Raw genomic sequence first — 26,114 nt, forward strand, 5'->3', positions numbered from 1 at the left:
TTTATATAAAACTTACTCCAACAGCACTTTGATGATGGCTTGTCCAGAGTGAAGCTCTCTCACCTGCATGAGCACTTCCCGTGGTGCGCTGCAGCCAGAGCTCCCCGCTGGCTGCAGGATGTCCTGCTCTCGGCTGGGGGGTCCCAGTGTGCTACCGCCCCATCAGGGCGCCGTTTCCTTTCCTGCCAGCTGCTCTCCGCTGCTGTCCTGGCGTGCGTGGTAGATGCACCGTGCTTGGGATCTGGTGCTGCTGCATCCCTTTCTCCGGTCACAGGGACATCACGATAGGGTGCAGGGTGCATCTCCCCTCTGAGCAGATGCTGTAGGCTGCTGGACATGGGTGAGGCGAGTGAGACGCCTCAGTAGGTGTGGATAGCTCCTGTTCACTGAAGGTGTCATGGCAGGAAAGCTCAGACTGGCATCAGAGGGTTGCAGTGCAGAGGCTACAAGGGAGGATTTGCTTGGTCATGAGGGCCATGGTGGTGCATAACCACAGTCAGTGCATGCACTCAGCCCCGGGTGCACGGACACCCAGCAGAGGGTGGGCCCCAGAGCAGGGCAGTGGTACTGAGGCTCCCCTGCCTGGGCTTGCTGGCAAGTAGCTAGGAAAATAGCTTAAGTACCCCATTCCTCTGAAGTGAAGGTGAGGGAAGATCCTGAGGTGGGGATGTCTGTGGGGGGAGGGGGCAAAGTTGGGAATTGCAAGGAGGGGTTTAAAGTCAGTGTAGGGGAGAGAACAGTTCAGGACCAATTCCCTTGGGGCAAATCATGGGAGCAGGTTAGTTCTTACCATGATGTGAGAACTGTGCCAAAGAAAGCAGTTCCAGCATGTGTCTGTGTTGTATAAACTGTGTTAGTCTGTCTTCTGCATTGTACACTGTACCTTCCTTGGGTCTTGATGTCTCCATAGCTCTTAGTGATCACTAGGCACCTTGGCAGCCTTCCTGTGAGTCACAAGTGCATTGCCACATCAGCTTAGTGCCTGTCAAGCCTTTCTTGTCTTGGAATTCCAGCTTAAGGTATGGATCTGTCTGGTGTCTATCATATTTTGTATGTTTCTGAGCAGTCATCCCTCACAGTGGTGAGCCAAGTGGCGCCTTCAGTTCCATTTCTGTGAGGTTTTTTTTGACACATCTACCACGCACGCCAGTTGTCCCCATGTCCATAACAGTCTTTTGTCTTAAAGCTTGGCTTCTTGCTCATCCATCATTCTGCTTTTGATGGCTCTCATCCACATCTCTGCTGATGGCCGCAGCAGTCACCACTTTCTGGGGCTGCTGTAGAGCACCTGCACTGTCATGGCACTGTTGGACCTCTCTGCTGGTGGGTGCCATATTCCCTATGGAAGTCATTGTTGCTTGTGCGCTTATCGCATCTCACAGTCACAGTGCTTGTGTTGAGTGTCTGTGTCATGGTAGGAGCTGCCCTGCCCAAGGGTGTAGCAATATTAAAGACAGGGTAGCACAGCTTCAGGGTGGTGCAGTAGTACATTGATCTGTCTAGATACTTTTGGCAAAGACCGTACGGTTCATCTATGGGCTGTAGACAGCGAGCACAGTTATCTTTGTCTTTTGAGGGTGCCAGGCTCTGGCCTTTAGGGAGCAGTAGTTGATATGGTAGTGGAGTGGCTGGATCTTGAATGTGCCTTGCCTTTTACAGGTGGGGCTCAGTATCTGGGTTCTTTTAGCTGTGTTAATGTAGAGTAAGTTACGACTGGACAAAGTCAATATTTGATAGACCTTTACTTGTCATGGATTTGAAAAACAAAATGTAAATGAGTGCTCAAGCATTTCTAATGAATTTTTAAAGCCTACAGGCTTTTAGTTAAGGTAAAAACTCTACTCCTTTTAATTGCCCATTTGCCTGATGTATTCTTTGGTCAAATCCTGGAATTTTATCTTTCAAGGTTTGGGGGAAAAGTTAAATAAAAAGCCTTACAGAAAAGGCTTTGTGTTGAGTGTGAGGGAATGGGAGCACTGATCAGGTTTTATTTAACTGTAAAGGTTAACCAGTAATTTTAAAGTAATTTTTAAAAATTTCATTACGGTTTTATTTGTAAGTGCACTTGTTTTCATTCAGGAAAACTGTTTAGTAGCTAGAAAGTTGCTATTTTTCCATGTTCTCTAGACAAAATGGAATAGTCTTTAGAGTTTCTAATCTCTTACAGACTGAGATAGCCCGGGAATTAATATGGGTGATATTTCATAGCAGTGTAGAACATTTCACTTTAGATTGAAATCCTGTTAATATTATTGGAGCTCTCTGGTGAAAGTTTGATCAATGTAATTTCCTAAGTCAGCTGTAATTTCTAAAGATCTTATGCAATTATAGGTTAAAAAAGGTGTGAGTATATGGAGTGTTTCATAATTCAGGTGTATTTAGTGTCAGAGACAAAATTATGCCGAGTGAAAATGTGAATTGAAAATTTTAGTGGTGTATGTTACATGATGGTGATAAACAAAGCAGTGTTGGTGTTCTAAAACATTCTTACAAGCAGGCGTTTAAAACAATTACAGAGGTAAACTAGCTTTGTGGTTATTCCGGGGATCTTTTTGTACCCAGACTCCTGAGCAGAACACATTGCTGAAGTGCCTGCTAAAGTCTGAATAGTGAAGAATTAATGCGGGAGAAATTATGTTGAAACGCAGTGCTCCTGTTTTAAAGAGCAGAGCAAGCACTTTCCTTGCATGGCTGTGGCCCTTGCGTATTTATAATGAAACCCGTTGCAGGGCCAGCAGCTCTGCTCTGTCGTTTATAGCTGCGGCTCGACAGCTTTTACCCGCAGGGCCCGTCTCCGGGCGCGGCGGTCGGGCCCGCGTGCCGCCATTGCCGGGCGCGGTGCTGAGGGCTCGCACCATGGCGGGCGCGGGCGGGTGGGCCGCCGCCTCAGCCGCCTCGGGGTCTTACACGGGCCGCGACTCTTCCACGCCGGGCGTGGGCGGGCGGGCCGAGCAGACGCCCCGCTACACCCTGGGGCTTCTGCAGACGCCGCACAGCTCGGAGAGCATCGGGGGCTCCTCCAGCGGCGGGGCACGGCCGGGCGGCTCCAGCAGGGAAGGCCTCGCAGCCGGCCGGGCCGCCGGGAGCAGCGCGGTGAAGCCGGCGGTGTCCGAACGGGAAGGTACGCTCTCTCTCTGCGCCTTCATCTGTTTCTTTCTGCTGTCTTTGCTCGGGTCGGGTTCCGAAAGAGCTGTTAAAAGCGGTCCTGACTGAGATGGGGCAGCAGCAGCTAACCTTCATAGTGACCTTTATAATTTAGCTGGCCAGAGCAATGGAAATCGTTCCTTGCACGTCTTTAAAGGAATCTCTTATTTTCTTTGAATAGTAGTAGCTGAGCTCTCTGGTGGGAACAATAAACGTGTTTGAATTGCTGCACAGTGTTTGTTTTACAGGAGAGAACCGAAACGTTGGTTGTGAGTTAGTTGTGGGTTTGTGTTTGATTTGTTGGTTGTTTCGGGAGTTTTGTTGTTTTTTGGTTTTGTTTTTATTTTTATGCCTGGCTTTGAAATAGTTTTAAGAGCCTGTCGGTCTCGGTGTGTGATAAGAATGTTGTGTTCCTACAATGCAATACTGCTATTTGCCATTCTTTATAAAAATCTACTATCAAAATCTGTATCTTGGCAGCAAAGAAAAGTTAAAATTGTGGTATTTTCAGACGAAAAGAAACTATGAAAAGAGTTGGAAATTATTTTAACGCTTGCTGCAATGAACTCTGATGTACATGTATTTCCATTGTGTATAAATTGGTAATTAGGTAAAATGCGTTTGGGTAATATATATGACTACTGAGGAATCCTAAAAAAAAATTCCCCAAACAGAATGCTAATTCAAATAGGGCCTGACTTAAATGTTGGGTTTGAGAAATATCTGTATATGAATTGGTTCATCTGGTCTTTAAAATTATAGTTTTCCCCCTGTTATGCCAAATTTGCTACCTTCTACAGGATGTCTCTTCTGCCAAAATTCTGACTGAACTGAAGGCCAAAATCTAAGTGAATGCTATTTAAAAGAAGTTATCAGCATGCATTGCAATGCTGATGTGTCCACTCTCTTAAGAAAGTCCCCAGCCAAAGATCTGAGCTAATATTTTTATCACTTGTCACAGTTTTAAAAATAAAAAAACTCCCAACCAAACAAGCACAAAGAAAATCCCACCTCACCCAAACAAACTCCAGAACCCCAGTACAGGAGATGTTTTTCTACCAGCCAGCCTTGATAAAGACTCATGCAGTTAATTGATCGTCTAAAACCGATACTTAAATATTTTGTCTTGTGTGTCAGTTTTTAATGTAATATAAGAAACAGAAATATTTGTGTTTGCATGTTTTATAATACCTGGAATTTTTTAAGTGGATCTGCTGTTTATATTCATGCATTTTTTAAATCAGAGAAAGCAGTTATATAACTAGGTTAAGAATGTCTTCAGTCATCTCAAGAGAATTAAAAACAAGTAAATTACTTAAATAATTTATTGGAAATTTAAAGTGTTCTGAGACAAAGATATTTTGCAGGACTTCAAAACCTAGGAAGATCTGAAATACATGTGTGAAAGAAACTGCTTTTAACAAATACATCCCAGATTACTATATAATTTCTGAGAGTTGATCCCCATAAATTCAAAGGGTTATCATTCCCAAGTGGCTCTTTGGGTTTTTTTTTTTTTTTTTTTGGTTTTTTTTTGTTGTTTGTTTTGGGTTTTTTTGTTTGTTTTGTGGTTTTTAGTGGGTTTTTTTTTAATTTTTAAAATTTTTTTATTGTCCTTTTTTTTTAAAGGAATGCTTAGCTTTTAAAAAAAGGTTTTCATAAACATGTGTGCAGTTTTTGATTTTTCAAATGATGGGCAAATGTGAGATGAAGTTGATTTAAAGCATTCTTTCATAAATTTAGAATTCATTAGAATATGAAAGGATACTTAGTAAAGTGACTTCTGTTCTATTATTTCTGTTCCAACAATGTAACTAATTTTTTTATTAGCACTGCAGGTAATCTCATTGTAAAATATAATAATATTAATGCAAGCTTGTTTCCAAAGCAGTCTGATTTATTTCATTTTATACTCTGGAGAGCTTTCATAGAATTTTGTTTGGATATCTCTGTTTCTGCTAATAAAAATTGAAGTTTTGTAAGCTGTTTTTTGTATGTTGCTTTCAGAATAAAAATTTGTTGTGGCTGTTTTCATAATTTACTTATTTCTCTCCCCTCAGAATCATATTTTGGGGACAAAAGTTCTTGTGTAGAAAATGCTAACACATTGAATCTCACAAGCTCTTCTTCTCTGCGAGGCCTGAATAGCACATGTATAGGAAAAACACCTCTCTCTTCTGGTAGATCTGGTTGCAGAAGCCATACCCCTCTTATGGGACATTCGGGTAAGATTAACAGCTCTTAGAGGACACAGTCCAACTTATATTTTTGACGTTATTTTATTAAACAGTTTAATTTTTAATGTGATATACTAAGATACTAAAATAAAGTCAAAACACAATGTGTTTTGTACCACAGAGGATACTACCAAGGAACAATACACAAACAAGAATATACTACTTTATGTACAAAGAAGATATTTTGGTATTGCATCCTTTTGCTACTTACTTTGCATTCATGTATGAATTATCAGTATAGTTAGAATTCAGACTTCTTTCAAATTGTCCAAAATCAAATTGTATTTGTGGACATGTAGTGTAGTCACTAAAGAGCCCAAATTCATGCACATCTCTGATCAGGGTTCATTTTTAGGCATGTAATGCATTAGACATCATATATAACATAATTATCAAGTTTCTTGACGCAAGTTTTATGTATTTTATGTTGGCATGTTCAGAGGTGTAGAACACTAATTCTCCAGAACACTTAGTAGCTGATGGTACATCTTGCAGTGCTTCGTATGAGCAAAATGGTGTTACAGGGTAGTGATGCCTTGCGCCATGTTATATGTATCATATGTGCTCTTGTAATGCAAAAGTAATGGGATTTAAAGTTACTTCTTTCACAGTCTGACTAATCATTATCAGTTCAGTCTTTAATGTTCTTAAAGACTGATGATTCCTTCCTGCGTCTGTATATTTATTTATCCTTGCTCCGTTGTTTATGATGCTTGTTGATCAAACTTCCATTAATTCGAATGGAATGTAACTGAATATATATGGCTGTTTTACAGTTACATCCTCATCTGCAGTTTCTGCTCATAGTGTTGCATCGGTTATTGTAGCTGTAGTAGAAGGAAGAGGCCTTGCCAGAGGTGAAGTAGGAATGGCCAGTATAGATTTAAAAAATCCTGAGATGATATTATCACAATTTGCAGACAATACAACCTATGCCAAGGTATTTTATGGTCTCATTATTGTGACTTTCTTGAAAAAAAGTTTATGACTAATGGAAAATGAAATTTCTAGTTTGCAGAAGAGATTTCTCAGAAGTGGAAGTAACAAGTTCTAGAAAATGTGCAGTGTTGAAAAGACTGCTATTTTCCTTACTGTGCCTCAGATATTAAAGAGGCAAGAATGTTTTTCAAAAGAAAAATAGCCTTTCTGCAAAATACAGTTTGTGGGACTGAGGTGCCTCATTTTGAAGAGCATTGGGCAACATATGGTAGTAGAACTTGCAAGTATTCTTCATCAGGCAAAACAACTCTGAGAACAAGTTTTCTTGTATTCTTTAAGTTGTTCAAGATTTGTTGAATTGTGATGCCACTGGAAAAAAACTTCTTGGTGGTTAGCAGCTATGAAAGGCAGTGACAGCCTTCCCATCCCAAATACCCTTAGATTATTTTTTGGTGTATTTTTTGTACTTGTTTACCTTTTAATTGGGACATCGTCTGTCTCTTCTTGCACATCTTAACTTGTAAGCAGTTAAAATGCAGTCTGTTTTTTCATGTTTCTCCCTTGAGAAGTTGTGAATGCTGGTATAAATGAACATAAATGCATAATGTTGTTTGTCCTTTCTTTTACAGTAGAAGAGCATATAATCTCCTAAAAATTGTTACAGGGGTTGTGCATACCATAAAGCTGGTAAAATATGCACTTTTTCACCTATGTTAATACCAAGGTAAATGTTACTAGAGGAGATTAAAACAAAATTAAAAACTAGTCTCAATCAAAAGATTATTAGTATTCAGACATGTTTTATTTCTCCATCATCTAGAGCACCACTGACCTTCCAGCTGCAAGCCCAGAAAACTGCCATCTATTGAAATAAGTCCTTCTCCTCATCATAGCCATGGAACATAGTTTTGGATATTTATCTCTTGCTTCAATGGCAAGCATAATTCTGTGTCCAGATAACAGTGGATAAGCTCTAAATTCTGTTTGTTTTTAATTTAGTTTCATGTATATTTAGATACATATTAATTTGACTCATTCATGTAGAAGTTAGCAGATAATTTAGAACTCAAACTGACTCTAAAATGCAAGGGTTCTGTATTTTGTTATTGCTGGTCATTATTGTCTAAAATATTTGCGGTTATATAATTTTTTAAAAAATTGAATTATTTTGAATTTTCTCTCCAGGTTATTACTAAACTCAAGATTTTGACACCACTAGAAATAATAATGTCAAACACTGCCTGTGATGCAGGGAATACAACAAAACTCTTCAGTCTGATAACGGAGCATTTCAAGGTAAGATCTAAAATTTCATTCACTTTTATATGATGGTTGATCACTTTTATATGATGGTTGATTTAAGAGTTTTACACAAGTTTTAAAATCTTAAGATTTTGTTTCCTATGATTTTCAGGTCTGTGAATAAACTAAATGCAGTTCCCATGCTGATACTTCTAATACTCACAGTTACAGAGATAGATATATTGCTGATGAAAGCTGACAGTTTTGAATTTGTGGCATTGGGTAATACCGAACCTAGGAAAGATACAGAAATTAAGAAATCAAGCATTGTCCCTTGTTCTCTCAATCTGATAAATCAGTGGGGCTGATGAATCATAGAATAGGAAAAAGAGCACTGTCAGGGTAAAAGAGGATAAAATGAGCTAGTATAAGTAATTTATGTGTATTAAAGTCTCAGAACCTTAAAAAAACCTGTTAATTACTACCTGAATTGCTTCATTGCTGCAGAGCTGATGGCTTCTTCATGAGTGCCCTTCTACTTCCTGACCTCTCTCCTCTTTCTCTCACATAAATCACTTGTGCATCACACGCTTCTAGTTGCATTGCCCTGCTTATGCTAGTAAGCTAGAATGAATACTTCTATGAAGACAGATTACAGAATAATTTGATAGATTTCTTGGAAACATGTATCACTAGAAAAGTATAGAAGTCTCTCTGATGTAACTTTTAAAACTATTCACTTTCATCCTCATCTTCACAGAATGTGACTTTTACAACTGTCCAGAGAAAATACTTCAATGAAACAAAGGGTTTGGAGTACATAGAACAACTGTGTGCATCTGAATTTAGCACCATTTTCATGGAAGTCCAATCAAAGTATGTTTAAATAAGGAAAAGCATACTGTGTCCAGATAAGTTTTTAACAAAATCAGTTTCTGTACTCATTACATAGATCTGTGTCATGTTGCAAAAGTTAGAAAACTCTTAACAGATCTGTTTTTTTATTTTGCCCTCCAGTGTTTCTGATATATGTAGAAATGTAAATAGCCTGTTACAGTGGGTGTTTTTTTTTTGAGTTTTCACAGCTTTCCACTTCTTTTTTATTCTTTCCTTAAAGATACCTTTCAAGAGCTGTGACTGCCTTTCTTTCTGGCCTCAGCAAGCATTTTCTATGTATCAACAATTTTAAGTGTTGATACTTGGTGACCAGGGTCTTCAAATCACATGTTTCTGTTGAAATACGTATTCACATATACCAGTGATATAGTGTAGGCTGTCAAGTGTACAGAGACTCCGACATTTATGAATATTTGATTTGCATGAATATATGTTCACTAGGCACAGGTTTGTGCATATTTGAAATGTACTGCTTTTTCAGTACTATCAATCGCAGTAATTGCCAAGCCACAGTAGTGTAAATGTTATTTCTGTAGTGCTCTACTTTTGTGGTATTTCTGTAGCAGTAGTCAACATTCATAAAAGATTGTTTCTTTCCAAGGTACTACTGTCTTGCAGCTGCAGCAGCTTTGCTAAAATACGTTGAATTTATCCAAAACTCGGTTTATGCTCCTAAATCACTCAAGGTTCGTTTCCAGGGGAGTGAGAAAACAGCTATGATAGATTCATCATCAGCACAAAATCTTGAACTAGTGATTAATAACAGAGATTCTCGGTAAGAATAGTTTTTTCAAGTTATTTTTTTATAAAGATGGATTTCTCTTAAGTTTCCTTGATATTAGTGTCAAAGAGCTGACCATTATATTTATATGAGAGAACTTGCCTACTGTTCAGAGCTTCTAAAAATATCTTGACAGTTACAATTCAGCACAAAATTTCTAGCACAGGAAATCCTGAAGTAAATTGTAGAAAGATGATGCATAATCATCTTTATATTGATGTGTATGTTTTATTCAGACTTCAAAATTAATTTATGCAAAATTGTACAGACTGGGGAATGAAAGAGGCAATATTTCTGCGCATTTCGTATGTTGGATTGAAACACCTACATTTTACTCATTTTAGAGTAGAGACATGCTTCAGCCTTGAAAGGTTGTTTTGTCTCATTTTAGATCTAATAGTGGAAAAGAGAGTAATTTCTATAATGATGTAACCCTTAGTGTGGTACTTGATTGTTTGATAGTTTTCCACATTGAGATCAATTCTTGGAGCACTTCCTTCATTGGCAGTTAGTTGCCTTGTAGGCAGAAGAAACTTCAAGGCTTACCTTCTCCAGACTGTTAGACGTGTGGTTAGGAAGAGAAATAGTTGGAACTTGTGTTTTTCTGCCTGTCAGGTCTGAGATCCACCTCTGTTTAGATGTCCTCTTAATCACCCTGATAAAAAAAGGGGAGCCTGGAGATCCCTCACTTTCCAAGTACTGTTCCTAAGAGTTTTCCCCTTGGGGAAATACAGTAGAACCACAGAATGCCTTGCACAGGAAGGTACTTTTGGAGCAGTATTTTTCTGTTCTTAATTTCAGAGATGGTTTTGAGAGGAGGGTGGTTACAGGAGGCACTGAGCAACAGTAAACTGCTTTAAGTTTCTCTGGAATTTTTTTTTAGTGTTGTTGATGCAGAATATTTGCTGATCCATTGGCAAGTTTGAATCAGCCAGACATAGCTATTTTTATTATCTAGATCTTATCCCCAAAGCCTGGTTAGATATCTTTGTATGAGGTATCAGCAGGTAAAAGTTAATAGCACAGGCACACACCAGAAATACCTCAGTCAAATTTGTGTGCCAGTCTTAATTCTGGAGGGACTTGTCTCTGTTCATTTAGCTGTGGAGGGAAATAAGTCCTCAACTGTGTAAAGATAGGCACTGTGGATACTCTCCCAAATGTAGAGTTGCACTTAAGCATTGTCATGGGTTGCGTCATACAGTAAATGCATCCTTAATACAACTGGGTTTGAATTTCCCCATTTTTTAAAAATTCTCTTGACTATTGTTTTGCTGTTTTTTATACCATGGTATTTCTGGGTGTTTCTGCTCACTTTATCTGTCTACCTATCTACCTATCTTCATTGTGTTTGTTTTGTGTACTTGTATCAGGTCTCTTCCTATTCAAGTTCTGGTTTAAATCAGTATGTTATTATGGCCTCAGCATTTCATGGGTCATCTTCCAGGCAATAGCATAGAAGATTTCAGGTTTCTAAAACTATTTGTGTAGTAGGTGTAAATATTATAGATGGCTTATTCTGCATAGATGTAGTCATCCTTAAGTGTGAAACCTGGGATGTGTAACATGTAAAAGCCATAAAGATGAAACTAATACTTAGAAATTATAAGCATGTTATTTAACTTCTATATTGACTGAAATATGTTCTTTAAAATAATAAAACCAAACATTATTTCTCTTCTTTGACTTCTGTTTTAAATTATTGTCAGAAATGTAATTCAAGTAAATTATTCTGATTAATATTTGATCTCTGATTATAACTTGATCATGTGCCTCCTTGGGTAGGGTTGATTTGTTCATTTAAATTAGTTTAATTGAGAGGGAAAATGTGAAGTTTACCACTGCAGTAGCAATGAAATACTACTACAAAATATGAATAAAATACTAAGTACAAATGTATTTCTCTACTTGCATGATTGAGGGCTAATATTATATTAAATTACATTGAATTACCTAGTTTCCTAAACTGCTGAAGTTCATGTAATATATATGGTAAATGGGGAGATGCTAAGCATGCCTCAGATTTGTAGGATAGTCTTGCCTATAAATGTCTCCTGACACTTGCCATCTCTTTTTTTGGTATATGTATTCTTCACATTTATTTTATTTTTAAAGGAATGGGCACACACTTCTTGGTGTTCTAAATTACACCAAAACTCCTGGTGGAAGTCGAAGACTTAGATCCAATATCCTGGAACCTCTAGTTGATGCTGAAACAATTAACACAAGACTGGACTGTGTTCAGGAACTACTCCAGGATGAGGAGCTCTTTTTTGGTCTTCAAGCAGGTAGTAGTTTGTTTTGTAACCCTTAATGCTATATTTCTTTTTAAACTTTTTTTTTCTAATGTAGGAAAGTATGTCGTGTGACTCAGTATGTTTGAAAAGTATTTTTAATGGTTTGTTAAGTGACATAGTAAGCACTTAATTTTTCTAAGTAATCTACATTATCATAGTGATACTTTTCTCAAGTACTTTGCTTAGAAAAGTTGAATTTCTCTGAAACAGTGTATAGAAATCTGTGAGCCAGTAGCTTTTTAAAAGAGTTGGAGTTTGTCTCTTTACCTCTATGGCTGGGTATGCATTATGTTTGATGTATACAATTATATATAATGTATACATGAAAAAGCAGACACACTGCTTAAGTAATACTTGCGAATATTTTTTCCTGTTGCTTCATAAAACATATGATCCAGAGAAAGGTAAAATACAATACTAAAATTAGTCCACCTGAAACTGGATCATATAATCTTCATCTGTGTCACAAGAGAAACACAATTCAATCTAAGTAAAAAAAGTATTTCTGAATTGACAGATGTCTACCTATACAGTAATCACTGCATGCTTAGGTATAGGAAGTTGTAAGTATAGTTATGACCAAATAATGCATATGTTAGCTGTTTTTAAGCTAGTTTTTTTTTTACCCTGTAAATAATTTGTGACAATAGAATGTAAAAGATTAGCATTAGTATAGCTAATTAATTGTGTGCTTTCAAAGAAAATACATCTTCTTATAATTTCAGTTTAATTTCTCATGTGTATACTTTTGTTTTACAGTTATCTCAAAATTCCTGGATACAGAACAACTACTTTCAGTTTTGGTACAGATTCCAAAGCAGGATACAGTATGTTTCAAAATACACCTTGGAAAAATCAATTATCTGTTCATAACATGCAATATATAAATCTCATGTCTATAATTCATCCTAATTTGTGCAGACATGCTTCCAAAAATGTTTGCTCTTTCATCACTCCCTACCTTTATTCTTCATAAGTGTACATTTTATTCAGCTGTACTCAGATGAGAGGAATTTTCTTCACATCAGCATAAATGGAAAAAGTGTTTAGTGACTTAAAGTCCTAATGACTGTTATGTCTAAGAGCAAGACTATTTTTTCATTAGACCTTGCCTCATATAGCAGTCTGCATGTTAACACATGCAATACAAATATAAAAATGGAATAAACCCTAATGTAGTTCACCAGTGACTCTTGGCTGAGATCAGACCCAACAGTTAACTACACTGAGCTTGCGGTTACTGAACCTCTCAGCTCTGTTTCCACTAAGCATATTGAAACCATGGTGTTAAAAGTTACATTTGCCTACTGTGCTCAAGTTGGATATATCTGCCACTGATTTTGAGGTTGATGATTCCTTATGTTTAGGCTTGTGTTGCCAGCATCTTAGCCACTTACAACTTTTTCACCATTCAGTGTCTTCTCATGTGCTGATTTACCTGCTTAGATAAAGGATTTGTCTAATTCTAGTTAAAGAACTCAGGTACAGACTCAAACAGGACAGTAGTAATAAATGCAGATAAATCTCTTTAATGACATAATCAAAACCCAGAATGTTTTTTTTTTCTCAGTTTTCCTTGTGGTAATTTGTAACGTGAATTCACGAGTTCATTTATATGACTAAAACTGTCACACAGGATGCTTTTATGTATGCATAGGACCATGTATACCAAACATTTTTACTGCAGTGTTTTCACTGTTGACTGGTTCCAGTATAGCAGAGTTTACTATTCATGCAATGGACATGCTTATTCAAGTGCTCGCTCAGTTGCTTTTATCAAATGCTAGATTAGGCAATTCACTATGTTTCATTCCTATTCTCCATAAAAATTTTCATTGTAAACCTTGCACCAGTGAGCAGATGAGATGCACATCTGAGAAACCTACAGTTTCAGTTACTTAATGTGTGAGTGGTATGTTCAGCATGAGTATTCTCTTATCCTAAGAGAGGCTGTCAATCACACAGAATCACCAGATTGGAAGAGACCTTCAAGATCATCGAGTCCAACCCAGGCCCTAACACCTCAACTAAACCCTGACACTGAGTGCCACGTCCAGTCATTTTTTAAACACATCCAGGGATGGTGACTCCACCACCTCCCCAGGCAGTACTTTAAAAAATAGGTTTGGAAAGGTCAACTTTTTTTTAATAGCTGCTCTGTCTCTAGGTTATGTCATGCAGTTACAAAGTAGTTAGGAAAAAGGATGAGTTTCTTGGAGGGACTAATTGTGTTTGTTTTTTTTTTTAAATCATATTCATTGCATAAATAACATTTATTTATTATAGGCAGTTTAAGGGGATTCCAAGGTACAGAAGCCTTACACTTCAAAAACTGTGCTTGATCCAGTCTTGCTGAGATGTGTACTTCAAAAATCATGTCAATGCTGAAATCATTTACTGCCTTTGGGTTGGAGTGTATCATGTGCAGAGATTCACTTGTAATGCTAGTTCAGTTAAAATTCCTGTAAGAACTAATTAGTCAAAAATCCATTCCACTACCACTTTTTCACGTATGACCACTGATCTGTTTCCTTCGTGGGACTTATACCCCATATTTATTTGGAGGTTAGCATTCTTCCATTCATGCATTTAGCACTGTTTAGTTTTGTCTTTTATAGAAAAAGACTTTAAATGACTAAGTTATGAGATGCCCTCAGTCACAAGACTAAAAATATATTATATATAAATGAGAAAAGATTTCACATGGGGTCATGCTCCTATGTTCATGTGCTTATCTGCATTTATCGTGTTATTTCCTTAAAATTCTTTCACATAGTGCATGTATACTGCATATGTTATCCCCTAATGTCAGCGGCAAAATTCTTTCTTGTGAGTGTTAATGGGGCATACAAAACAAGGTGAAGGGTTTCTGTGAATGAAATATTTTGAAGAACAGTCATCATTGTGAGAAAAATTTTGAGATATTTACTGGATTTTTTTTATTATCATATGAGCAAATATCTAAGATGTACGTACATTAATCAAAGAGAGATCAACCAGACTGGGTTATGTTGTGTTTAACAGTATTAATGGAAAAGGTTGTGAGCTTCATATGTATTGGCTTTGAAAAAGTCTACGAATTGTGTAGAGCTTGTATAGAGTTAAGTATACATAGAAGATGAAAAGCTTTCACAGCTTGGGCTAGCAGGTTATTCTTCGAGTCAGTCATTATCAGTTCAAACATAGGAACATCTTAACTACTGATGGACAAACTATCACAGCAGGCAGTGTAAAATTTAGGTGCAGATGCAAAAAAAATTTTTGTGCAGATGCAAAGTTGTCCAAGTGAGCTTATGAAGCTTTTCAGGATTTTCATTAAATGTATAGACCTGTTACTGTTAAGAATATGAGTTCTACTAATTCTTAAGTACTTTTGAGAACAGTCATACAAACGTCTCCAATATTTGGAAAATTTTTCAACAGGTTAAAACTGCTGAATCAAAAATAACTAATTTAATCTACCTGAAGCATACCTTAGAACTTGTGGAGCCTCTGAAAGTAAGTGGTCTTGGTTCTTTTTTTTTTTTTTTTAGTACCGTACAGGCCATTTTTTCCTTATGTACAGTTTATTAAATTTCACAGAATATCTTAAGTCGGAAGGGATTGATAAAGTAAAAAAATAATATAATTACAGAACACAATACTGCCAACTTAGTATGTTGATCCTTAACGCCAATCTGAAATACGTATTTGTGTGTATGTTGTGAAGAGGAGGATTCCTGCCATTACCTGAATAATGGTTATGTACCAGACATTTAACTGAAACTCCTGCTCAGATTCCACAGACTATTTACAGAAATGCTGATTAGACTCACTGAATCTGAAAACTTTCAGTCCTTTAAAAAGTTTGCAAAAAGAAGTAACTGTCATGTCCATATTTTAATCTTCAACAGGCTGCTTTAAGAAGCTGTAACACACAGCTGTTAAAGGCTTATTACAATTCACTTGAAGATACAAGGTATTTCTCATAATACTTTGCTACTGTGTTAGAAACTCTCATCAAAAGTGCCTGTAAGATAAAATATGTTGCATCTTTGTTTGTTTATAGTTACAAGTGTAGCTCAGTTCTTTTGCTTAAAGCGATTTTAATTCTCTGAAAGTTTTCAGCTAATGAATATGGGGATAAAAGCAAGAGAGCTGGCTGTGATAGTGGGGTTGCTGCTAAACTGAACTCTCTTAGAAATAATTCTGAAAAGACAAGAGTAGTGGTTTCCTAGAGTCTCTATAATAATGCAAAAATCAAGTGTTGTGTGTTTGAAAAAAATGTATAATTGAGAAATAATTTATATCTCTCAAAGATGTGAATACTATTTTTATTCAGACTTAGGTATAGTTGCAATTCATTCTGAGGTGAAAATAGAAATGAAATGTAGTGTTTTGTTTTAACAGTAGAAAGTTTAAAAGTAGCTTCACTTACTTGTAATACTGCTACCTGTAATTTAGGGATGGTACTGCAAGTAAAAATCATAAAGTATTACGTATCTAATTAGTGATACAACTGATATTGCAGATTTGGAATTATACTTGAAAAGATTACAAGTGTAATTAATGATGATACAAGATACACAAAAGGATGTCTGAGTATGAGGACCCAGAAGTGCTATGCTGTTAAGCCAAATATCAATGAATTCCTTGACATAGCTCGTAGAACATACACAGAAATTGTTGATGACATAGCAGGTATTTCTAAACTAAAATTTGTATTTATTTGGAGTTTAAAGTAGATTGCACTTTACATATAGAAGCCATGTAATTATATGTGTTTTAACCTTCTCATATGTAAAAAGTATTTCGTATTAGTACTAATTGATTGATAAGCAACTGAGATTCTCCATTTCTGGACAAAACCTCAGTTTTATTTTTATAAAATTGAATAATTATTTGGTGATTCCTATATTCAAAGCTCTGTTAGTCCTTGTTCTCTTAAAGTGCAAAAAAGTTGAAGTAATGGAACAGAATTACTCTACCTAAAAAGCATTCTGCATAAAACATGTAAATCTTTGGTTTAGCTTCTTCATTTAAAATACCTGTGTTCTTTTTTTCTTTATATTTTAACCAGTCTTGATCTATCTGTGGACTGCATTTTTAGGTATTAGGAGTTGGAAAATATGAACAACAGGAGTTTTAGCATGATGTACATTACTGTGTTTTAGTAACCTTCCTGATTATCATTATGTCAAAATAGAAGAAAAAAGTTTCATCTGAAACTGATTTCCTTTTTTTTAGTTTAAATTATTGATTTATAGATGGGACCATCTTAGCTTAGTCTATAGTCAGAAACCTAAAAGAGCATCAGAAACTTTAGCACCTGTCATATGGTATGAAGTTCCTGTTTTATTCTAATCCTGCATTCGTACATAGTGAAAAATACAGATGGTACTAGTTTTGTATTTCTGAAACCTTCCATTAACAGTTTCTATCTTTGTACCAGCACAAGGAGGGGGAGGGAGAGGGGTGTACCTGAATGTTTGTAATTTGAGTTAAATCTTTGTATGTGGTATGTAGGTATGATAACGCAACTTGCTGAAAAGTACAGACTGCCGATGAAAACAAGTTTCAGCTCTGCTCGTGGATTTTTTATCCAGATGAATGCTGATTGTTCAACATTACCTAATGGCCAGCTTCCTTCAGAATTTACAAAGGTATCTGTACAAAATATGTTTCAGCATAATATATTTACTTTATTTAGTATGCTTTATTTACAATATATAATATATTAATAAACTACATATTATACAGTAAATAACAATGAAAATAATTTCATTGAAGACATCTAGAAGTAAATGAAGTTTAATTGTGATGTTTTTATAACTACCCAATATTGTTATACAATAAAAAATGTGCAAGTACATGAAATTATGTTTCGTGCAAGAATAAAGTTGTATTTCTTGCTAATTGTTATCTTAAATGAAATTTTCATAAAAAATTATGTAGTAAAAATGAAACTGGGAATTGTTTTTTCTCTTTTGTTTCCCCATATGGTTCACAATTCAGTTTTTTGAAGCTGTTTTTCCTTCTGATAGTGCAGCAAGCTCTTACTGTTGGTTTCTATTCCCTATAGATCACGAAAATGAAAAACACATATAGCTTCACTTCAGCAGATTTAATAAAAATGAATGAAAGATGTCAGGAATCCCTGAGAGAAATATATCATATGACCTACTTGTAAGACCTGTTAAAACTATTTGATATTTGCTAAGTATGTTTATTTTCTCTAATTATCTGTGCATGGGCTTTTAAAGCTCTCTTTCTGTTAAATTATGGCTACTTACAGCCATTGTCTAAAGCAACACTGTTCAAGTGTACCTCCTGAGACAAAGAAACCCCCATAAAATTGTGTCTTGTGTTAAACATGTTCACAAATATATTGGCATTTATTAATAGAAGTGGTCATGATGTAAATTTTTCATGGGTGAATTACCTGCACAAAATGTCACAATTAATGCATTAGTTTTGCATCTGTAATGCAGAATTGGTACTTTTAGTCAGTTCCTTATATTTAGAGCAGAACTGTTTATTTCTGTATCTTGTTCTTGCTGCATGTCATGTTGCTCTCCTCTCTGATTTACAACTTAGAAAGTATAATGTTATCTGTCAGTTGAACGGAGATTCTTTCTAGCAACCCTGTAGGCTTTTTTTTAACATGAAGATCTAAGGGAATTAGAGTCACATTTCCCATGTGACCACATGTTAATAAAACATACTTGATTCCATAGCTATGTTTTTAGTTCATTCTCTTTGTGAAGCTTTTATATGAGCTGTTGGTATTTGAGGTGTGTTCCTTATGTCTGATCAGCAGAATGTTAGCTGAGATAATGGTACAAGATCTTAATTTACTTCCAAGAAATTTATACATTTGCTCACATCTGGTATACATGATAGCAGTTTATGCGTGACCTTGTATCCTAAGGTATGCAGCATGGACATTATAATTCCTTTATTTTTGTAAGTTGTATAAAGTGACAGGATGTGCTGAGCAACAGCTTTATCCGTGTCTTATTTCAGAATAGTGTGTAAACTACTGAATGAGATCTATGAACACATTCATTGTTTATACAAGCTGTCTGACATTGTGTCTATGCTGGATATGCTGCTTTCATTTGCCCACGCCTGCACTCTTTCTGATTATGGTAAGTTTCTTCTTTGATTCTGTTATGGATTAGATAAAGTCCTTTCTGATGGAGAATAACCAGACTGTTTTGTCTGGTTCCATTTCTTTTTCTGTCTCAGTAGTCTTAAGTGAGTGTCTCTGCTCTGTCTTTGCCAGTTTTATGCTGATGCTCTTTCTGCTTCCATTCATCAAAATTCAATTCTGCTAGTTAGCTGCCATAAGCCTTCCCAGTCACTCTTCTCGGAATAGACAGTTTGAGCATATTCCACTCAAAAGCATAAAGTGTATGGACATTCTCTGTTTACACCTTTTTCTGTTCCATTAATGCTGGTAGATAAAGGAGCCATTCATAACTGGTTCAGAAAAGAACTGTATTCTGACAGAAATCCATAGGGAGAGTTCCAGCATCAAATGGAACTTTGTAGGCATGGTACATTTCTAAATAATCCCTATGGTAACATATAATAAAAATAGAAGGAATGCTACTTTCCTGTTTGCCATACAAATGCAGAGTACATATGTAGAAGTAACAGGAGTCCACAACCCTTTTTGTACTTTATAAAAATATTTCAGCTCTTTGCATTTTTATTACTGGAGTTCAGCCCTACTTACTAGGGAACAAAACCATAGAACATTAATTTAGAAATAAAGTTTTAGTTATGCGTTTCTTTTTGTAGTCATAAATCATGAAGGCTTGCATGGTAATGAGAATCTGTACCTGAAAGTGGCTGGTAATTCTTCCCAAGAGCTCTGCTCTGGAAGAATTAACTTTATTTCAAAGCACACTAGCTTAATAATGTAAAGGTTCCCACACTAACTTCTCAGTTTACATCTTTTTTCTTGATTTAGTTCGTCCAGAATTTACTGATACTTTAGCAATCAAGCAGGGATGGCATCCCATTCTTGAAAAGATAGCTGTGGAAAAACCTGTGTCTAACAACACGTACCTGACAGAGGGCAACAATTTTGTCATTATTACAGGACCAAATATGAGTGGAAAATCAACATACCTGAAACAAATTGCTCTCTGTCAAATTATGGCACAAATTGGTGAGTAAGAGTGTAGGGTATTAATCATCTTCTGCAGCACATTTTTCTTCTGGTTAAAAATATTTATAAAGTTGAATGATTTAGCTTCCAGAATAACATTATATCTAAATAAAATATTAACAGGTAATTTGTAGTCCATTTTCTTCTACCAGCTCTTGTATTGCTTACAAAGGCAACCATAAGGTTTCTCATCTGCCACTGGAAACGTAAAGGGCCGCATCTGTGTGTCTTGAAGCTCCCCAGACTATTTTCAGAGAAGCACAGTTGTGTGCCCTAGTTCTTTGGAGCACCATAAACCAATCTAGCACCTTCTGGTAGATTGATAGTGTGTCCCTCAAGTATGCTGATCAGACACATGTGTTAGTCATCCAAAAGAAACATATGACCTTAAGCATACTTAAATTCCATAGAGAAACATGTTTCCAGACAAGTACAATTAATAGATAAATAATCAACTACTTCAAATGAAAGTAGTAACAAATATTGCAAGATTCTGTTACTAAAGTTATAAAAGGAAACCAACTATTCATAAAGTCTAACTGAGATTCATTCCTATATTCAGGAATTCCTCATTACTTTTTACTTAAAAGTAAGTCTGATAGCACAGGTCAAAGACCTAACTCTATAGAATTAAGCTACTTAGCAGTGGAGAATACAATTTATCCATGATGCATTTGTGGGTTCAGTCCCCAGTAACTGCAAGTTCTTGAGGAATTGCTCTCAAAACCATGAGTTTAATATGAATAAAGCAGACTGTGAAGTTTTTGGCAAAAGGTTCCTGTTTTTTCCTGTTCAGTAAAACTACTATGCTTTGAAGTCTGATAAAGGCAACATCATCTTGATTTTGGGAAACTAACATTTATTTGGAATAGTAAATCAATGGCCACAGAAATGTAAAACTATTCTAGAGTTCATTGTTTTTTCTGCATCCCTTTAGACTGACAAACAGCTTCAGGCATATGATTTCTTACAAGTTTCACTGATAAGCTTCTTTAATGATCCTATCTATATAATAACTTCTTTCTTATAAATTAATGGTAGAACGTAATCTTACAAAACTTTATCAAGATGCTTTCTCTGCTGTGCACAAAAACCAAGTGTAAAAGTAATTTTTTTTCCCAGTGGCGTATTAAGGCAAATGTTATAGTGATGAGAGAAACTTGTAATTTACTTTGTAGGTTCTTATGTCCCAGCAGAGTATTGTTCTTTTCGAATCGCAGAGCAGATTTTTACCAGAATAGGTATGGATGATGATATTGAAACAAATGCATCAACATTCATGAAGGAAATGAAAGAGGTATGAAATATAGCTCTCCAGGTCCAAGGCCCATTTTTACTGTTAAGCTAATAGAAATTGTACTAGTCTATTTCCACTGAAAGAGTGTACTTTGAAAAATAGTCAAAAATTCAGCCTTCCTCTCTTTTATGATAAACCGTAGAAAACTAGGCATCTCTTAAATAGAAAGGTATTCCAGTGTGAGTAAAAATCAGTGTTTTGTTGGATAGTACTTTTAACATTTTTGGGTCAGCTTAGACATTAAATTATCATTTGTAGGGGCCTAAGGTCTCTCAATTTCCTTTCATAAACTGATACCATTTTGAAGATAAGTGATATGTTCAGTGAAAAAGAGAAAGAATGGTGTAGTGTGACTTTTTGCTTGATTAGAATCGACAGCTGTTTGAAAGCTTTGAAAAGGTAAAATTGCTGTATCTCAAGAGATTTTTTTAAAAATTTCTGCATTGTGTTCCATCTGAATAACCTAAAAAATTCCTTTTTGAAAGTCCACATTTATAGGAATGATAACACTTTGAATATTTTTCTAGATAACGTACATCATACAAAATGCTAATGATAAATCACTCATAATTATTGATGAACTTGGCAGAGGTACCAGTGCCGAAGAAGGTATTGGAATTTGTTATGCTGCCTGTGAATATCTGTTGAACTTAAAGGTAATTCTATTTTAAAGGGATTTAAGCCTTAGAATTGTTTTGTCATCCTGAAAGTAAATACAGTATTTTCTCATAATTTAACAACGGTTTTGCAAAGATTTCTTGTCTAAATATGGTATGTTGGATAACCGGTGAATAGTAAGAATTGCAGTGATAGAGGAAACATGCTGACATAAGCTGCAGTTCTGTTCACTGGTTGTTGTGATTTAACCCCAGTCAGCTGCTAAACACCACCCAGCCGCTCGCTTGGTCCCAAGCGAGAGCCCAAGCCCAAGAATTTGTGGGCTGAGATAAAGACAGTTTAGTAAGTAAGGGAAGCTATATGCAGAGGCAAAATACGGAATCCATTCACTGCTTCCTTATCGGCAGGCAGATGTTCAGTCATTTCTTGCAATGGCGTTTCCTCACTGTGACTGTTACCAGAACGCCAAATGTCCCTCCTTCCTCACAGTTTTTATTGTGGTGGTGTAGTATGGTGTGAGATATCCCTGGGGTGCGTTTGGGTCAGCCATCCTGGCTGTGTCCCCCCACAGCTCCATGAACACCCCCAGCCTGCTTGCTGGTGGGACAGGGTGAGGAGCAGAACAGCCCTTGGTGCTGTGAAAACGTTGCTCTGCAGTAACTAAAACCTGTGTGAGTGATCAGTACTGTCTCGGTCACAAATCCAAAGCAGTGCAACACAAGCTACTGTGAACAAAACTAACTAGTCAATTTAAAAAAACAGAACACTGGTCACCATATCATTGCAGATTGCTTGCAAGCTTGTAACTCTGTCTAAAAAGAGAATAACCCAGTCTGTTTAGTTTTACTTATTTAGTTTAGTTTTAGTTTTGCTTTATGCTTGGATATTAAAAGTGAATCTCTTTATCTGGTTGTTACCTTTCAAAGTACAGTGGTAGTTCCACACAACTTACAAATTGGTGACAGAGGTTAGAAACTTGTTTAGAAAAGTAGAAGATAATTTTTGTTAAGAGCTTTGTAACAAGCTAGCTCCGAGCTAAAGCTCACAGTGAGATTAATTTGACCAAGATAGAAAATGAGGGGAGTTGCATTCCAATTAAACTGTGTCCTTGGCCCACGGATGAAGTAATGCACCGAGCAGGTGGTAGAGCGGGACAGCCTGGGAAAGTGTGATAGTTATACCAAAAACAACACGTAGTTAGCTGATAGCTAGTTAGCCAATGGTGAGCTGGGATTTTGCACTATGCATGAGCTAATTAAAAGGTGTATAATAATCGGTGATTCGGGAATAAAGACGAGACTTGTCGATCATCATATGGTGAGCAAGTCTTCCTTCTCCATCAAGTTTTAGTTATGTGATCAACCTCAGGGGGCTGTTAAGAGCCTTTTGAGTGTGCAGGTGTTTGTTTCTCCTCAGAGTTTATTCAGAGTACTTTTGAGGGGCTTTTGGTTTGAAAATCTGAAATACTTTCTGTCACTTGTACTTTTGATAAAGAATTCCTTGAGAGAATTAAGCAACCATTTGACAATCGTTCCAATCCATACCAATCAGATTTTGTAAGCATTGTGGATTCTCTTTTGTTTCTGATGTTGTTTTCCTTCTATTGAGAAATGAGCAGAAGAATCCTCAGTTGGAAAAGATGTACTTGCCAGTGGAAGAACGCATCCCTTAAGAATTTTCATTTGCTTTAGTAGTGTAAATACAGCTTTTCAGTGTTTTGGAGGAAAACCTGGACATCTGCGAGATTTAATTTTTCTTATGTATTGTAATTTATTTCTGGATCATTGCCAAAATAACTTTTCTTTCTTGTTTCCATTTTTAGGCATTTACACTGTTTGCTACACATTTCCTGGAACTATGTCATATAGATGCTTTATATCCCAATGTGGAAAACTACCATTTTGAAGTGCAACATGTGAGAAGCAGTGCTGGAAATAAGGAAAAAATTGCTTACACTTACACACTTTCTAAAGGATACACAGAGGAAAAGAACTACGGTAATGGATTCCACTGTGACTTACAGCTGGCAAAAGTTACCAAGATACTATTTCAGTTATTAGGCATCTAACAGTATTTTTTGTGATGACAGGTTTCTCTTGAGTTTGTGTCTCTCTCAAAGAGAAAGATACAGAAATATGCAGGTCTATAATTCCAAATAATTGTTTGTTTTAGGTAACCATGTAGTGAGATAGTAATTTTGGGTAGTATGAAGAACTTACATGATATTTTGTAGTGAAGAAAAAATCTTACTGATGTCTTACTGATGCCAGTATCTTCTTGATTCATTTTGGTTTGAATGCGTTGTGTCATTCTGAGCATATGCTACTTGAGTTAATTTTATCTGCACTTAAAGAAGTGAATGAATGTATGTATGGCAGACATATCTTTAAGTTCTGTAGTGACTTAAAGATGTCTGCCATAAGCAGTGATATGATTGGCCCTTTTCAATTAGCAAAAAGGAATTAGCAAAAAGTTTCTTTTAAAAAGGAGAGGAATTTTACTGTATATTAGGCTAAGACAATTTTGAGAGGGTCTACAAAAGCATCAGTGTTCTCTGAAAAGTGGATTTACTTCTCTTTTAACTTTAGAATAAATTATAGTGTAGATTGTACAGATTAATTAATTATGGGTCAATAAAGAAAAGAGTGAATGACAGAGATTTAAAGAAATCTGTGTGTTTTCAAATACTAGATTTGGATGTTGATTGATGTAGGTAACATGTAATCAAGAGGAAGTTAGATACACATGACTTTTGCAAGCTATTGGTAACTGAAGATTAAAAATTATACCAACTAAGCTTCAAGTAACAGGAGTTAAAACTCACCTTAATCGGAATTTCAGAATAACTTTGTTTAACTTCAGCAGCACAAGCTCAATTTTAGATGCTACACCAAGATTAACTCCACAGAATTGTATGTTTAGAGAGTAATTTTGGAGAGCAGGAGACCTTTAGAAACTCATTGTTCATGTCTTGGCTTTACCTTACTTGAGCAAAGTCACATTCTAAGAAAGGGTGCAAGGGCTCTTCATGGTCCTTTTTAATTTTTAAACCTGTAGTATTAAACCACCCAATGAACCACAGACTTTCCAGGGGTACGGACAAAGGAAAAAGTTAAAAAATCGTGTCAGGGCAGGAAAAAATGTTTACCTATCTTTCTTCCCACCAGTATCTGGAAGTTTGCCTGTTGGCAACAAGGAAGTTGAAAAATGACATCCCTGTCCACTGGACATCTGGATATAATTGAGAGTGCAGTTAGCAAAACCTCTGTATTTTCTGCCAAATTAAAAAACCCAAACCAAGAGAGCTGTTAACACCATTGTGCTGGTTTTTTTTTTTTTCTTTTAAGCCCCTAATATGTCTCATTCTACCCATTTATGGTATTACCAGCAGTAGCTTGATGTTGAGGTGTGTTTCAGAGATAGCATTAAAACAAAGTAGACATGTTATTTTGTATCTCTCCAAATGTTATTGTTTATTAACAAAAAAAAAAAAACAAAAAAAAACAAAAAACCCCAAAGCCAACCCCCCCCCCTACAAACAAACAAAAAAAAACACACAAGGAGAAAATACAGTGAAATTATTTTAATTAAAATTAAATCTTGACCCCTTAGAAAAACAGGCTAAGTTAATTCTGGAAGACATAAAATGGAAGGTAGGGATAAAGATGACATTTAAAAATCATGATTTGTGTTTTATATGTTTAGGACTAAAAGCTGCAGAAATGTCTTCCCTACCATCGTCCATAATTTTGGATGCAAAGGAAATCACATGTCACATTGCAAAACAAATTTTGGTATGTAGTAGAAAATTTTAATGCTGTATTTCACAGTTTTTATACAACTCAAATGTATTTTCAGTTTCTGAAAGGTTACATGATAAGCGCTGCCTATGTTTTAATGAAAACAGATTTCATTAAACTTTGTATTTCTGGAACCAGTTCTTAAAGATTATACTGAAGGTCACTGTTAGCTGACAACACAAAATGGCCCTTAGGATAAAGGAGTTTTGGGTGTAATGTTTGTATGCAAACCAAGAATTGTGAGGTCAAAAACAGGCTGGAAAATAGTATTTTTTTTTTGTAATATACCATAATTTATTTCATGTTTTAATGTATATATATTTTTAAGAACAGCACAGGCAGAAGAGCACTCCTGAGATGATGAAACAGAGAGCTGCATACCAGTTAGCAATGAGATTGGTTCAGACTGCCAGAAATTCTCGACTGGACCCTGACAGTTTGCGTGTATATTTGAAAGCCCTGAAGAAAAAGTATGAAGCCAGTTGTCCCACACCAAGAAAAAATGATGAGCAACAGTAACATATAACATAGGCTGTTCTAATTTTTATGACTGCAAGATGGTTCTGGGTTTTCCCACAGTATTAGTAATGTCTTTTCACATTTTAATTATTAGTCTAAATTACACTAAAGTAATAGAAAGCCATATCCTTTATGGGTTCCCCCCACCCCAACATACCTGGAATAAAAACATCTGTCTTCTA

At 36.1% G+C, this 26,114-nt stretch overlaps 1 protein-coding gene across 6 annotated transcripts; it reads left to right on the forward strand.

Annotated features, from left to right (window-relative positions):
* Window positions 1–737: 737 nt before the first annotated feature.
* On the forward strand, window positions 738–26,114 carry MSH4 (mutS homolog 4). Of its 6 annotated transcripts, none has more exons than XM_039731388.1 (20): window positions 738–3,121; window positions 5,205–5,369; window positions 6,158–6,321; window positions 7,506–7,616; window positions 8,323–8,438; window positions 9,061–9,234; window positions 11,356–11,528; window positions 12,297–12,364; window positions 14,961–15,035; window positions 15,431–15,495; window positions 16,048–16,217; window positions 17,043–17,179; window positions 17,599–17,702; window positions 18,543–18,667; window positions 19,498–19,698; window positions 20,877–20,995; window positions 21,523–21,651; window positions 23,436–23,610; window positions 25,319–25,407; window positions 25,742–26,114. In XM_039731388.1, the coding sequence occupies exons 1-20, from the start codon at window positions 2,635–2,637 to the stop codon at window positions 25,772–25,774; spliced, it is 2,880 nt and encodes a 959-aa protein (XP_039587322.1). In that variant the 5' UTR covers window positions 738–2,634; the 3' UTR covers window positions 25,775–26,114. The 6 variants fall into 6 exon arrangements, with proteins under 6 accessions (XP_039587322.1, XP_039587318.1, XP_039587320.1 ...); XM_039731384.1 differs by having other exon boundaries at window positions 25,747–26,114; XM_039731386.1 differs by having other exon boundaries at window positions 19,630–19,698; window positions 25,747–26,114.

Source organism: Passer montanus, unplaced genomic scaffold (genome assembly GCF_014805655.1).
Source record: "Passer montanus isolate IOZ18808 unplaced genomic scaffold, ASM1480565v1 scaffold77, whole genome shotgun sequence".
NCBI lineage: Eukaryota > Metazoa > Chordata > Aves > Passeriformes > Passeridae > Passer > Passer montanus.